At 43.6% G+C, this 13,226-nt stretch overlaps 1 protein-coding gene across 1 annotated transcript in view; it reads left to right on the forward strand.

Annotated features, from left to right (window-relative positions):
- Nucleotides 1-13,226, forward strand: part of LOC122387725 (cilia- and flagella-associated protein 58-like) — a 28,915-nt gene that overhangs the window by 11,179 nt on the left and 4,510 nt on the right. The window contains exons 10-14 of the mRNA XM_043378145.1: nt 8,529-8,667; nt 8,909-9,104; nt 9,402-9,510; nt 12,328-12,452; nt 12,624-12,850. Of these exons, the coding sequence (XP_043234080.1) occupies nt 8,529-8,667; nt 8,909-9,104; nt 9,402-9,510; nt 12,328-12,452; nt 12,624-12,850 (796 nt within the window). The remainder of the gene's footprint in view (nt 1-8,528; nt 8,668-8,908; nt 9,105-9,401; nt 9,511-12,327; nt 12,453-12,623; nt 12,851-13,226) is intronic.

The raw sequence follows: 13,226 nt of genomic DNA on the forward strand, positions 1-13,226 counted from the left end.
ACCTGTCGACAGTAGCAGCACCACTCCGTCAGCTTCTGAAGGATGATGCACCCTTCCTTTTTGACGACGGCATCCACGGCGAGGCTCTACGAGCCATAAAGAAGCTGATCGTCGAGGCACCTGTTCTGAAATACTTCAGTACCAAAGACGAGACTAGTCTCCAGGTGGACGCGTCTCAAGAGGGGCTTGGTGCGTGTCTAATGCAATGCGGTCAGCCAGTCGCCTATGCCTCTCGAACGCTCACCAACGCTGAGAGACACTATGCCCAAATCGAAAAAGAAATGCTCACTATCACACACAACACAAATAACACAGAACGTGACATATTCACGTGACACTTATCCGGCTGCCTACATCTAAGCAGCCGATACATCCCCTCACTATCACACACAACACAAATAACACAGAACGTGACATATTCACGTGACACTTATCCGGCTGCCTACATCTAAGCAGCCGATACACACCCCACTTCTGACACCATGTGGCGTGATGCTAATCTGTATTTTTCGCTCACTATCACACACAACACAAATAACACAGAACGTGACATATTCACGTGACACTTATCCGGCTGCCTACATCTAAGCAGCCGGCACAACAATCAGTAAAATCGCCGATCGAGGTCAAAGGTCAAGGTCATATTTGCGAAAAACCGTTATTTTTCGACGGGGTACCAAATAAAAACTTTATTTACCGTCCGATCGGGCTGAAACTTACACAAAACATGTGCCGCCACACAAGGATGCGTCACAATCAACAAAATCGCCGATCGAGGTCAAAGGTCAGGGTCATATTTGCGAAAAAACCGTTATTTTTCGACGGAGTACCAAATAAAAACTTTATTTACCGTCCGATCGGGCTGAAACTTACACAAAACATGTGCCGCCACACAAGGATGCGTCACAATCAACAAAATCGCCGATCGAGGTCAAAGGTCAAGGTCATATTTGCGAAAAACCGTTATTTTTCGACGGGGTACCAAATAAAAACTTTATTTACCGTCCGATCGGGCTGAAACTTACACAAAACATGTGCCGCCACACAAGGATGCGTCACAATCAACAAAATCGCCGATCGAGGTCAAAGGTCAAGGTCATATTTGCGAAAACCCGTTATTTTTCGACGGGGTACCAAATAAAAACTTTATTTACCGTCCGATCGGGCTGAAACTTACACAAAACATGTGCCGCCACACAAGGATGCGTCACAATCAACAAAATCGCCGATCGAGGTCAAAGGTCAAGGTCATATTTGCGAAAAACCGTTATTTTTCGACGGGGTACCAAATAAAAACTTTATTTGCCGTCCGATCGGGCTGAAACTTACACAAAACATGTGCCGCCACACAAAGATGCGTCACAATTAACAAAATCGCCGATCGAGGTCAAAGGTCAAGGTCATATTTGCGAAAAACCGTTATTTTTCGACGGGGTACCAAATAAAAACTTTATTTACCGTCCGATCGGGCTGAAACTTACACAAAACATGTGCCGCCACACAAGGATGCGTCACAATTAACAAAATCGCCGATCAAGGTCAAAGGTCAAGGTCATATTTGCGAAAAACCGTTATTTTTCGACGGGGTACCAAATAAAAACTTTATTTACCGTCCGATCGGGCTGAAACTTACACAAAACATGTGCCGCCACACAAGGATGCGTCACAATCAACAAAATCGCCGATCGATGTCAAAGGTCAAGGTCATATTTGCGAAAAACCGTTATTTTTCGACGGGGTACCAAATAAAAACTTTATTTACCATCCGATCGGGCTGAAACTTACACAAAACATGTGCCGCCACACAAGGATGCGTCACAATCAACAAAATCGCCGATCGAGGTCAAAGGTCAAGGTCATATTTGCGAAAAACCGTTATTTTTCGACGGGGTACCAAATAAAAACTTTATTTACCGTCCGATCGGGCTGAAACTTACACAAAACATGTGCCGCCACACAAGGATAAGTCACAATCAACAAAATCGCCGATCGAGGTCAAAGGTCAAGGTCATATTTGCGAAAAACCGTTATTTTTCGACGGGGTACCAAATAAAAACTTTATTTACCGTCCGATCGGGCTGAAACTTACACAAAACATGTGCCGCCACACAAGGATGCGTCACAATCAGCAAAATCGCCGATCGAGGTCAAAGGTCAAGGTCATATTTGCGAAAAACCGTTATTTTTCGACGGGGTACCAAATAAAAACTTTATTTACCGTCCGATCGGGCTGAAACTTACACAAAACATGTGCCGCCACACAAGGATGCGTCACAATCAACAAAATCGCCGATCGAGGTCAAAGGTCAAGGTCATATTTGCGAAAAACCGTTATTTTTCGACGGGGTACCAAATAAAAACTTTATTTACCGTCCGATCGGGCTGAAACTTACACAAAACATGTGCCGCCACACAAGGATGCGTCACAATCAACAAAATCGCCGATCGAGGTCAAAGGTCAAGGTCATATTTGCGAAAAACCCGTTATTTTTCGACGGGGGTACCAAATAAAAACTTTATTTACCGTCCGATCGGGCTGAAACTTACACAAAACATGTGCCGCCACACAAGGATGCGTCACAATCAACAAAATCGCCGATCGAGGTCAAAGGTCAAGGTCATATTTGCGAAAAACCGTTATTTTTCGACGGGGTACCAAATAAAAACTTTATTTACCGTCCGATCGGGCTGAAACTTACACAAAACATGTGCCGCCACACAAGGATGCGTCACAATCAACAAAATCGCCGATCGAGGTCAAAGGTCAAGGTCATATTTGCGAAAAACCGTTATTTTTCGACGGGGTACCAAATAAAAACTTTATTTACCGTCCGATCGGGCTGAAACTTACACAAAACATGTGCCGCCACACAAGGATGCGTCACAATCAACAAAATCGCCGATCGAGGTCAAAGGTCAAGGTCATATTTGCGAAAAACCGTTATTTTTCGACGGGGTACCAAATAAAAACTTTATTTACCGTCCGATCGGGCTGAAACTTACACAAAACATGTGCCGCCACACAAGGATGCGTCACAATCAACAAAATCGCCGATCGAGGTCAAAGGTCAAGGTCATATTTGCGAAAAACCGTTATTTTTCGACGGGGTACCAAATAAAAACTTTATTTACCGTCCGATCGGGCTGAAACTTACACAAAACATGTGCCGCCACACAAGGATGCGTCACAATCAACAAAATCGCCGATCGAGGTCAAAGGTCAAGGTCATATTTGCGAAAAACCGTTATTTTTCGACGGGGTACCAAATAAAAACTTTATTTACCGTCCGATCGGGCTGAAACTTACACAAAACATGTGCCGCCACACAAGGATGCGTCACAATCAACAAAATCGCCGATCGAGGTCAAAGGTCAAGGTCATATTTGCGAAAAACCGTTATTTTTCGACGGGGTACCAAATAAAAACTTTATTTACCGTCCGATCGGGCTGAAACTTACACAAAACATGTGCCGCCACACAAGGATGCGTCACAATCAACAAAATCGCCGATCGAGGTCAAAGGTCAAGGTCATATTTGCGAAAAACCGTTATTTTTCGACGGGGTACCAAATAAAAACTTTATTTACCGTCCGATCGGGCTGAAACTTACACAAAACATGTGCCGCCACACAAGGATGCGTCACAATCAACAAAATCGCCGATCGAGGTCAAAGGTCAAGGTCATATTTGCGAAAAACCGTTATTTTTCGACGGGGTACCAAATAAAAACTTTATTTACCGTCCGATCGGGCTGAAACTTACACAAAACATGTGCCGCCACACAAGGATGCGTCACAATCAACAAAATCGCCGATCGAGGTCAAAGGTCAAGGTCATATTTGCGAAAAACCGTTATTTTTCGACGGGGTACCAAATAAAAACTTTATTTACCGTCCGATCGGGCTGAAACTTACACAAAACATGTGCCGCCACACAAGGATGCGTCACAATCAACAAAATCGCCGATCGAGGTCAAAGGTCAAGGTCATATTTGCGAAAAACCGTTATTTTTCGACGGGGTACCAAATAAAAACTTTATTTACCGTCCGATCGGGCTGAAACTTACACAAAACATGTGCCGCCACACAAGGATGCGTCACAATCAACAAAATCGCCGATCGAGGTCAAAGGTCAAGGTCATATTTGCGAAAAACCGTTATTTTTCGACGGGGTACCAAATAAAAACTTTATTTACCGTCCGATCGGGCTGAAACTTACACAAAACATGTGCCGCCACACAAGGATGCGTCACAATTCAACAAAATCGCCGATCAGAGGTCAAAGGTCAAGGTCATATTTGCGAAAAACCGTTATTTTTCGACGGGGTACCAAATAAAAACTTTATTTACCGTCCGATCGGGCTGAAACTTACACAAAACATGTGCCGCCACACAAGGATGCGTCACAATCAACAAAATCGCCGATCGAGGTCAAAGGTCAAGGTCATATTTGCGAAAAACCGTTATTTTTCGACGGGGTACCAAATAAAAACTTTATTTACCGTCCGATCGGGCTGAAACTTACACAAAACATGTGCCGCCACACAAGGATGCGTCACAATCAACAAAATCGCCGATCGAGGTCAAAGGTCAAGGTCATATTTGCGAAAAACCGTTATTTTTCGACGGGGTACCAAATAAAAACTTTATTTACCGTCCGATCGGGCTGAAACTTACACAAAACATGTGCCGCCACACAAGGATGCGTCACAATCAACAAAATCGCCGATCGAGGTCAAAGGTCAAGGTCATATTTGCGAAAAACCGTTATTTTTCGACGGGGTACCAAATAAAAACTTTATTTACCGTCCGATCGGGCTGAAACTTACACAAAACATGTGCCGCCACACAAGGATGCGTCACAATCAACAAAATCGCCGATCGAGGTCAAAGGTCAAGGTCATATTTGCGAAAAACCGTTATTTTTCGACGGGGTACCAAATAAAAACTTTATTTACCGTCCGATCAGGGCTGAAACTTACACAAAACATGTGCCGCCACACAAGGATGCGTCACAATCAACAAAATCGCCGATCGAGGTCAAAGGTCAAGGTCATATTTGCGAAAAACCGTTATTTTTCGATGGGGTACCAAATAAAAACTTTATTTACCGTCCGATCGGGCTGAAACTTACACAAAACATGTGCCGCCACACAAGGATGCGTCACAATCAACAAAATCGCCGATCGAGGTCAAAGGTCAAGGTCATATTTGCGAAAAACCGTTATTTTTCGACGGGGTACCAAATAAAAACTTTATTTACCGTCCGATCGGGCTGAAACTTACACAAAACATGTGCCGCCACACAAGGATGCGTCACAATCAACAAAATCGCCGATCGAGGTCAAAGGTCAAGGTCATATTTGCGAAAAACCGTTATTTTTCGACGGGGTACCAAATAAAAACTTTATTTACCGTCCGATCGGGCTGAAACTTACACAAAACATGTGCCGCCACACAAGGATGCGTCACAATCAACAAAATTCGCCGATCGAGGTCAAAGGTCAAGGTCATATTTGCGAAAAACCGTTATTTTTCGACGGGGTACCAAATAAAAACTTTATTTACCGTCCGATCGGGCTGAAACTTACACAAAACATGTGCCGCCACACAAGGATGCGTCACAATCAATAAAATCGCCGATCGAGGTCAAAGGTCAAGGTCATATTTGCGAAAAACCGTTATTTTTCGACGGGGTACCAAATAAAAACTTTATTTACCGTCCGATCGGGCTGAAACTTACACAAAACATGTGCCGCCACACAAGGATGCGTCACAGTCAACAAAATCGCCGATCGAGGTCAAAGGTCAAGGTCATATTTGCGAAAAAACGTTATTTTTCGACGGGGTACCAAATAAAAACTTTATTTACCCTCCGATCGGGCTGAAACTTACACAAAACATGTGCCGTCACACAAGGATGCGTCACAATCAACAAAATCGCCGATTGAGGTCAAAGGTCAAGGTCATATTTGCGAAAAACCGTTATTTTTCGACGGGGTACCAAATAAAAACTTTATTTACCGTCCGATCGGGCTGAAACTTACACAAAACATGTGCCGCCACACAAGGATGCGTCACAATCAACAAAATCGCCGATCGAGGTCAAAGGTCAAGGTCATATTTGCGAAAAACCGTTATTTTTCGGTTACTTTAACGGTTTTTCGCAAATATGACCTTGACCTTTGACCTCGATCGGCGATTTTGTTGATTGTGACGCATCCTTGTGTGGCGGCACATGTTTTGTGTAAGTTTCAGCCCGATCGGACGGTAAATAAAGTTTTTATTTGGTACCCCGTCGAAAAATAACGGTTTTTCGCAAATATGACCTTGACCTTTGACCTCGATCGGCGATTTTGTTGATTGTGACGCATCCTTGTGTGGCGGCACATGTTTTGTGTAAGTTTCAGCCCGATCGGACGGTAAATAAAGTTTTTATTTGGTACCCCGTCGAAAAATAACGGTTTTTCGCAAATATGACCTTGACCTTTGACCTCAATCGGCGATTTTGTTGATTTTGACGCATCCTTGTGTGGCGGCACATGTTTTGTGTAAGTTTCAGCCCGATCGGACGGTAAATAAAGTTTTTATTTGGTACCCCGTCGAAAAATAACGGTTTTTCGCAAATATGACCTTGACCTTTGACCTCGATCGGCGATTTTGTTGATTGTGACGCATCCTTGTGTGGCGGCACATGTTTTGTGTAAGTTTCAGCCCGATCGGACGGTAAATAAAGTTTTTATTTGGTACCCCGTCGAAAAATAACGGTTTTTCGCAAATATGACCTTGACCTTTGACCTCGATCGGCGATTTTGTTGATTGTGACGCATCCTTGTGTGGCGGCACATGTTTTGTGTAAGTTTCAGCCCGATCGGACGGTAAATAAAGTTTTTATTTGGTACCCCGTCGAAAAATAACGGTTTTTCGCAAATATGACCTTGACCTTTGACCTCGATCGGCGATTTTGTTGATTGTGACGCATCCTTGTGTGGCGGCACATGTTTTGTGTAAGTTTCAGCCCGATCAGACGGTAAATAAAGTTTTTATTTGGTACCCCGTCGAAAAATAACGGTTTTTCGCAAATATGACCTTGACCTTTGACCTCGATCGGCGATTTTGTTGATTGTGACGCATCCTTGTGTGGCGGCACATGTTTTGTGTAAGTTTCAGCCCCATCGGACGGTAAATAAAGTTTTTATTTGGTACCCCGTCGAAAAATAACGGTTTTTTCGCAAAAATGACCTTGACCTTTGACCTCGATCGGCGATTTTGTTGATTGTGACGCATCCTTGTGTGGCGGCACATGTTTTGTGTAAGTTTCAGCCCGATCGGACGGTAAATAAAGTTTTTATTTGGTACCCCGTCGAAAAATAACGGTTTTTCGCAAATATGACCTTGACCTTTGACCTCGATCGGCGATTTTGTTGATTGTGACGCATCCTTGTGTGGCGGCACATGTTTTGTGTAAGTTTCAGCCCGATCGGACGGTAAATAAAGTTTTTATTTGGTACCCCGTCGAAAAATAACGGTTTTTCGCAAATATGATCTTGACCTTTGACCTCGATCGGCGATTTTGTTGATTATGACGCATCCTTGTGTGGCGGCACATGTTTTGTGTAAGTTTCAGCCCGATCGGACGGCAAATAAAGTTTTTATTTGGTACCCCGTCGAAAAATAACGGTTTTTCGCAAATATGACCTTGACCTTTGACCTCGATCGGCGATTTTGTTGATTGTGACGCATCCTTGTGTGGCGGCACATGTTTTGTGTAAGTTTCAGCCCGATCGGACGGTAAATAAAGTTTTTATTTGGTACCCCGTCGAAAAATAACGGTTTTTCGCAAATATGACCTTGACCTTTGACCTCGATCGGCGATTTTGTTGATTATGACGCATCCTTGTGTGGCGGCACATGTTTTGTGTAAGTTTCAGCCCGATCGGACGGTAAATAAAGTTTTTATTTGGTACCCCGTCGAAAAATAACGGTTTTTCGCAAATATGACCTTGACCTTTGACCTTGATCGGCGATTTTGTTGATTGTGACGCATCCTTGTGTGGCGGCACATGTTTTGTGTAAGTTTCAGCCCGATCGGACGGTAAATAAAGTTTTTATTTGGTACCCCGTCGAAAAATAACGGTTTTTCGCAAATATGACCTTGACCTTTGACCTCGATCGGCGATTTTGTTGATTGTGACGCATCCTTGTGTGGCAGCACATGTTTTGTGTAAGTTTCAGCCCGATCGGACGGTAAATAAAGAAGTACCTTATGGTTGTTTATAGCCAGAGTGGTTTTTTGCCCCTAGAGGTCAAAATATTTGACCTAGGAAAAAATGAGTGATATTTTTGGAATCAGCGTGTCAAGATCTATCGTTTGGCATAGTTTGGCGATGTTTGGAACTCGACGCTGAAAACGAATACGAATACGACGCTAACTTGATGGACATTCTTAGTTTCAGTTACCGTTAGTTTTAGTTGTAATACAGATGAGTGTCAGATATGAGTACAGATATGCTTGCGGTATTTTACAGCGCTTTCTCAAAAACAACAAAATCTTATGAAGCTGCACGACCAGGCGAAGAAAACTCTGGAGTCAGAAACAAATGCACTGAAGCAATCAGTTATGAAGAAAAACTTCGCCATTTCCCAACTGGAAAAGGAGCGAGATAAGTAAGTTCATAACACACAAGAAGTTCATAACATTAAGTCATATCCACTTTATTATAGAAGTTGTTATCAAAGTAACCAGGATCAGGTACAACCAGGCATAAAACGTCATTTCACGTATTCAACACTGTATCGTCCAAACTTAACCGCCCCTATCGTAGATTCTTTTTTTTTGCAGCAAGTTACAATTAGCTGTCACTAAGGCTTATTTCTGAATTTCTTTGGCCTTTCTTTCCATGTTCAGGTATATTTCGGAGTCAGCAACCCTGACACAGAGGGTGCTCAGCCTCATGGAAGCAATCAAGATAAAGGAACTGGAAATATTCGACTATCGAAAGAAAATGTCCGAAGTGGAGTCAAAACTCAAGCAACAGCAGAGCCTGTATGAGGCCGTGCGAAGTGACAGAAACCTGTACAGCAAAAATTTAATCGAATCACAGGTATGCTCGTAAGTTTCTAATTTTCCTACCTGGAACTCATGGCTCGCTTTCGGGGTTATATTCATCGAAACTTTGTAGCATTATAACATTTAACTTTGTAGCTTTATTAACATTTTGTAAGTAATGGAACGGAATAGATATGATTCACTGTACATTATTTGCCATTTACTGTGTGGATTATTTTGTGCTTGCTGAGGACTTCCGATCAAAATCACTAACCGACCGTTTCGTTGTCACTGGTGCATTGCAAAAAAAGTTGCGACGTTTTATGGGAGTTGATCATGCGACTTGTTTCAGGATGAAGTGTCCGAGATGAAAAGAAAACTGAAGATTCTTACACACCAAATATACCAATTAAAACAGGAAACAACTACCCGAGAAGCCCTTCTAATCAAAGAACAAAATGGTAAGTCCCAGCTTATGAGTTTACATCAGCTTTGCCAGATTCGGTGACTTTTCAATTTTGACTTAGTAGAAATCTTCTGAACCTTTACCCGCGCCGGGCCGGGGGGGGGTGTTTGAACACCCCCCCCCCTGCGGTTTTTCGCAGATATCTCAAAAACGGCGGCGCGGAGCGCCGCCGTTTTTGGCACACCTGTTCGTACATCTTTTCCGCACATGTTGTGAAAATTTCAGACCCAGGTCGCCTTAGGTCAGGTCACCAGGTCACGCCAAGTGACCTCACCTCAGAAAAAATAAGAATGCTCGTCATAGCTACACCGATTGATCGATTGCCTTGAAACTTTCAGCGATTGATTAGAGCAACAGTATCTACAAAATGTATATCTCGGAATTTTTATATCGGTGACCTAAGGTCAGGTCAATTTTGCGGCCTCTCCATTATAAGTCAATGGGAGAAAATTGAAAAGGGTCTGTTTTGCACGAACGCCATTCTAGACACTCTCAAACATCGAGATGTAGGTAAAATTGACACACTGAACCAGAAAATGGCAACTGTGACCCCTCGTTATGTCCCCGAGGTCATCTCAGGTCACGAACAGAATCTAACAGTTTTTCGCTAATAACTTCTGATAGAGGCGTCCTACAGGGTGTTTCACAATAAACGTTACTTTTGATAAGCTTTTAAAATGACCTCAGCTATTCGTATGCCCATAAATTCCATATTCATTTTGTTGCAAATTCTTTCGGGTTTTTTATCCTTACAAAAACTATGACGAATCATCAACTGCATTCTTTATGTACGTGCAATGTCCACACCATCAAAACAGGTCAATTCGCTGTTAAAGGGACCCTCCCACCTTCAAAAAAGTTAATGAATTGGCACGAAAGTGATGTCGCTCGGTTCAGAAAGAGCGAAAACGAATATCTACCAAATTTCATCGAAAAATATTCACCGGTTTTCAAGATATTAGACTTTTACTTTTGTTTACTTTTTGGGATCTCCGCTGTTCCTAGCGACTTTATTTGAAAGTGCGGCATTTGTTGCGCGCAAAGCAGCATATACCACCGCGTGCTACCAAACGTTTTAGTGAAAGATTTAAAAATCGTTAGATCTCCGCTGACGTCACAAATTCTAAGGGGGCATACCAAAGCACTAGCCCCTTAGAATCCGAAAACTGCAAGTTTGAAATTCCATATCTCCGAATTAAAGCATTTGTCGATGTTGTGAGTGCCCAAACCGGTATTTGCAGGCCATGGCCACCAATTTGGCTATCTCAACTCAAAACTAATGTTAAGGTGGGAGTGTCCCTTTAAGCTTCAGGGTCCTTCACAATGAATGTTGCTTTTCAAACGACGATGTTTCAGTGACATGTATTACAATATGGCTCATGAGTATTACCACATGAGACAGCAGAACAGTAGGACTGATGAACATATAACTTTCAGTTCAGCACCCTTCACGGGTTCTCCACTAAGCCACCCTTCCGTCTGACTTTTTCAACCAGATTCTCTGGGATCGCCTTCCAGCCAGGAGTCGGGGCTGGTCTCGTGTTTCCAGTCTTCTGGAACCTTTCTACTACCCGTTTGAAAGACATTTTTGACGGAATATCCTTCCTCCTTTTAACAGGCTACCGAAACTCCGTCGCACTGCGGTCAGACTCCGCAAAGCGCCGTAATGCATGACCACCCATACCACCTCATCATCTGTACACGACGAATTGACCCGTTTTGACGGTGTTGGCATTGCACGTCCATACTGATGGAACCGTTGACGGTTTGTAGAAAAAAAATGTAAGGACTAAAAACCGCTACAAATTTTCAGCAAAATGCATATAAAATTTACGCGCTTACGAACAAGTAAGATCTTCATTTAAGCTATTCAAAAGTAACATTTATTGTGAAACACCCTGTAGAGCGCTGAAAATGCCTTAGATGTGTTCGGCTCGACGTTGCGGATCGACTGATATGCAACATGACCTTTTCCGGTCAGGTCATGACCTTGACCTGAGGTCAAATTTTCAAGTTGACCTTTCAAGGTCAACTTATAGTTCATTCGACGCGTCTCGACGAGAGGAACACGATGCTGGCAAAAGTAATGTCATGGCTCTTTTGAGTGAAAAGTTATCGCCGAAAAACCGATTTTCGTAAAAACGGCTATTTTTGGAGTTTTTGTCCTCTGGAGGCTAAACCGTTGACCTGAGGTCAAATCTGAGAACATTACTCAGAAAGGCCTGTAAAAGGGCTATCGAATGCGCTTTTCCGCGGCGCTGTAGCTCTATCGGTTCCCGAGATAGCCGTTGGCAGTTTCCAAAATGTTGAAATAGTCAACATTTTACCTTTGGTGACCTCTGGTGACCTGACCTTTGACCTGACCCAAAAAATTACCGAAGTGTTTTCGTCCTTATTTTGGACGTTCTTTCGATTGCCGCTTACCGCGTGTCGCTACGTGGCCCAGGAGCCGAGTTAGAAGGGGGGGGGGTGTTCAGACACCCCCCCCCCCGGCCCGGCGCGGAATCTCAGAGCACCGGCCCGGCGCGGGTTAACAATGCTCGAAATCTCTAGCTAAAGCTCGAACTATTACTTGAAAATGTCTAAATTATCCAATACATGGCGTCCCTTCACGGTGGACGAAATAAACTTTTCACAGAAAACAAATCAGTCCAGTACTCAACAGTTGTAAACTTGAGACCTAACGTAAATATACTTTTACGCTGATTTAGATCTGCTTAGCCTGCCCATCATTTTACAGGCTCGGCAAAATGTTTTGGTTTGATGTACGCACGACGCTTTCAGACGTTCACTGGTGTTGTCATGTTTTCAGATCTGCGGCGGGTGTCGGCCGAGAAGGAAGCACTCCAGCTCGATCTCGAGGGACATAGAGTTCAGGCCGTGGCTATGAAAAACAAAATTAACGAGTTCGAGTCCGAACATCTGAAGCTAAATAAAGTAAGTCGTTGGAGGTTTTGCGGGTAAACTTGTGTGCGAGGCAAAAACATCGAAGACGACTGCTGTGATTGGTATTGGGGAAAAGCTTCGTTCGACGGTGGATGATATTGCCGACATCTGCGAACTACCGTGCGTCTGTGTTCCAGCCAGCTGACCCATCGTCTCCGTCAGGTGATCGCTAACAGCGAGGCTGAGCGCAACAAGCAGCGCAAGGACATGAACCAGATCATGACCGAGAGGGACATCCTCGGGACGCAGCTGGTCCGGCGAAACGACGAACTGGCTCTGCTCTACGAGAAAATCCGGATACAAGAGAGCACTCTCAGCAAAGGCGAGCAGCAGTACAGGGAGCGCATCAAGGACATCGGTCTGCTAAAACTCGAAATAAAGAAATTAAGGTCAGCTTCGGAAGGAACCAAGAACCTTATCGGGGTTCATCGGATGAGAGGAACTTTTAGAGGAACCTCTCTAGCTTTAGAAAAATCAGGCTAACAGTGGGTACTGGTTTCCATCACAGCCCCTCTTCTTACATGCTTGATAAATTCTAACAAATATTATGCCTTCAATGGAATATTAACATTGCAAAGAGGTAGTGATTTCTGCATTATTCTCAGTGACCTGATCATTACAAAGTCCCGTCAGTAATAATTATACCGATTACCGATTTAGGCATTCCTAAATGTGCCAAATAATCACACTGCGCGTAGGGCGTGCTTTACCGAGTCCGAAGCTTTTTCGATCAGGTGGCCCTCATAAAGAGGGTTCTGCGACACC

The sequence above is a fragment of the Amphibalanus amphitrite genome, unplaced genomic scaffold, assembly GCF_019059575.1.
Source record: "Amphibalanus amphitrite isolate SeventyFive unplaced genomic scaffold, NRLGWU_Aamphi_draft 000296F_arrow, whole genome shotgun sequence".
NCBI lineage: Eukaryota > Metazoa > Arthropoda > Thecostraca > Balanomorpha > Balanidae > Amphibalanus > Amphibalanus amphitrite.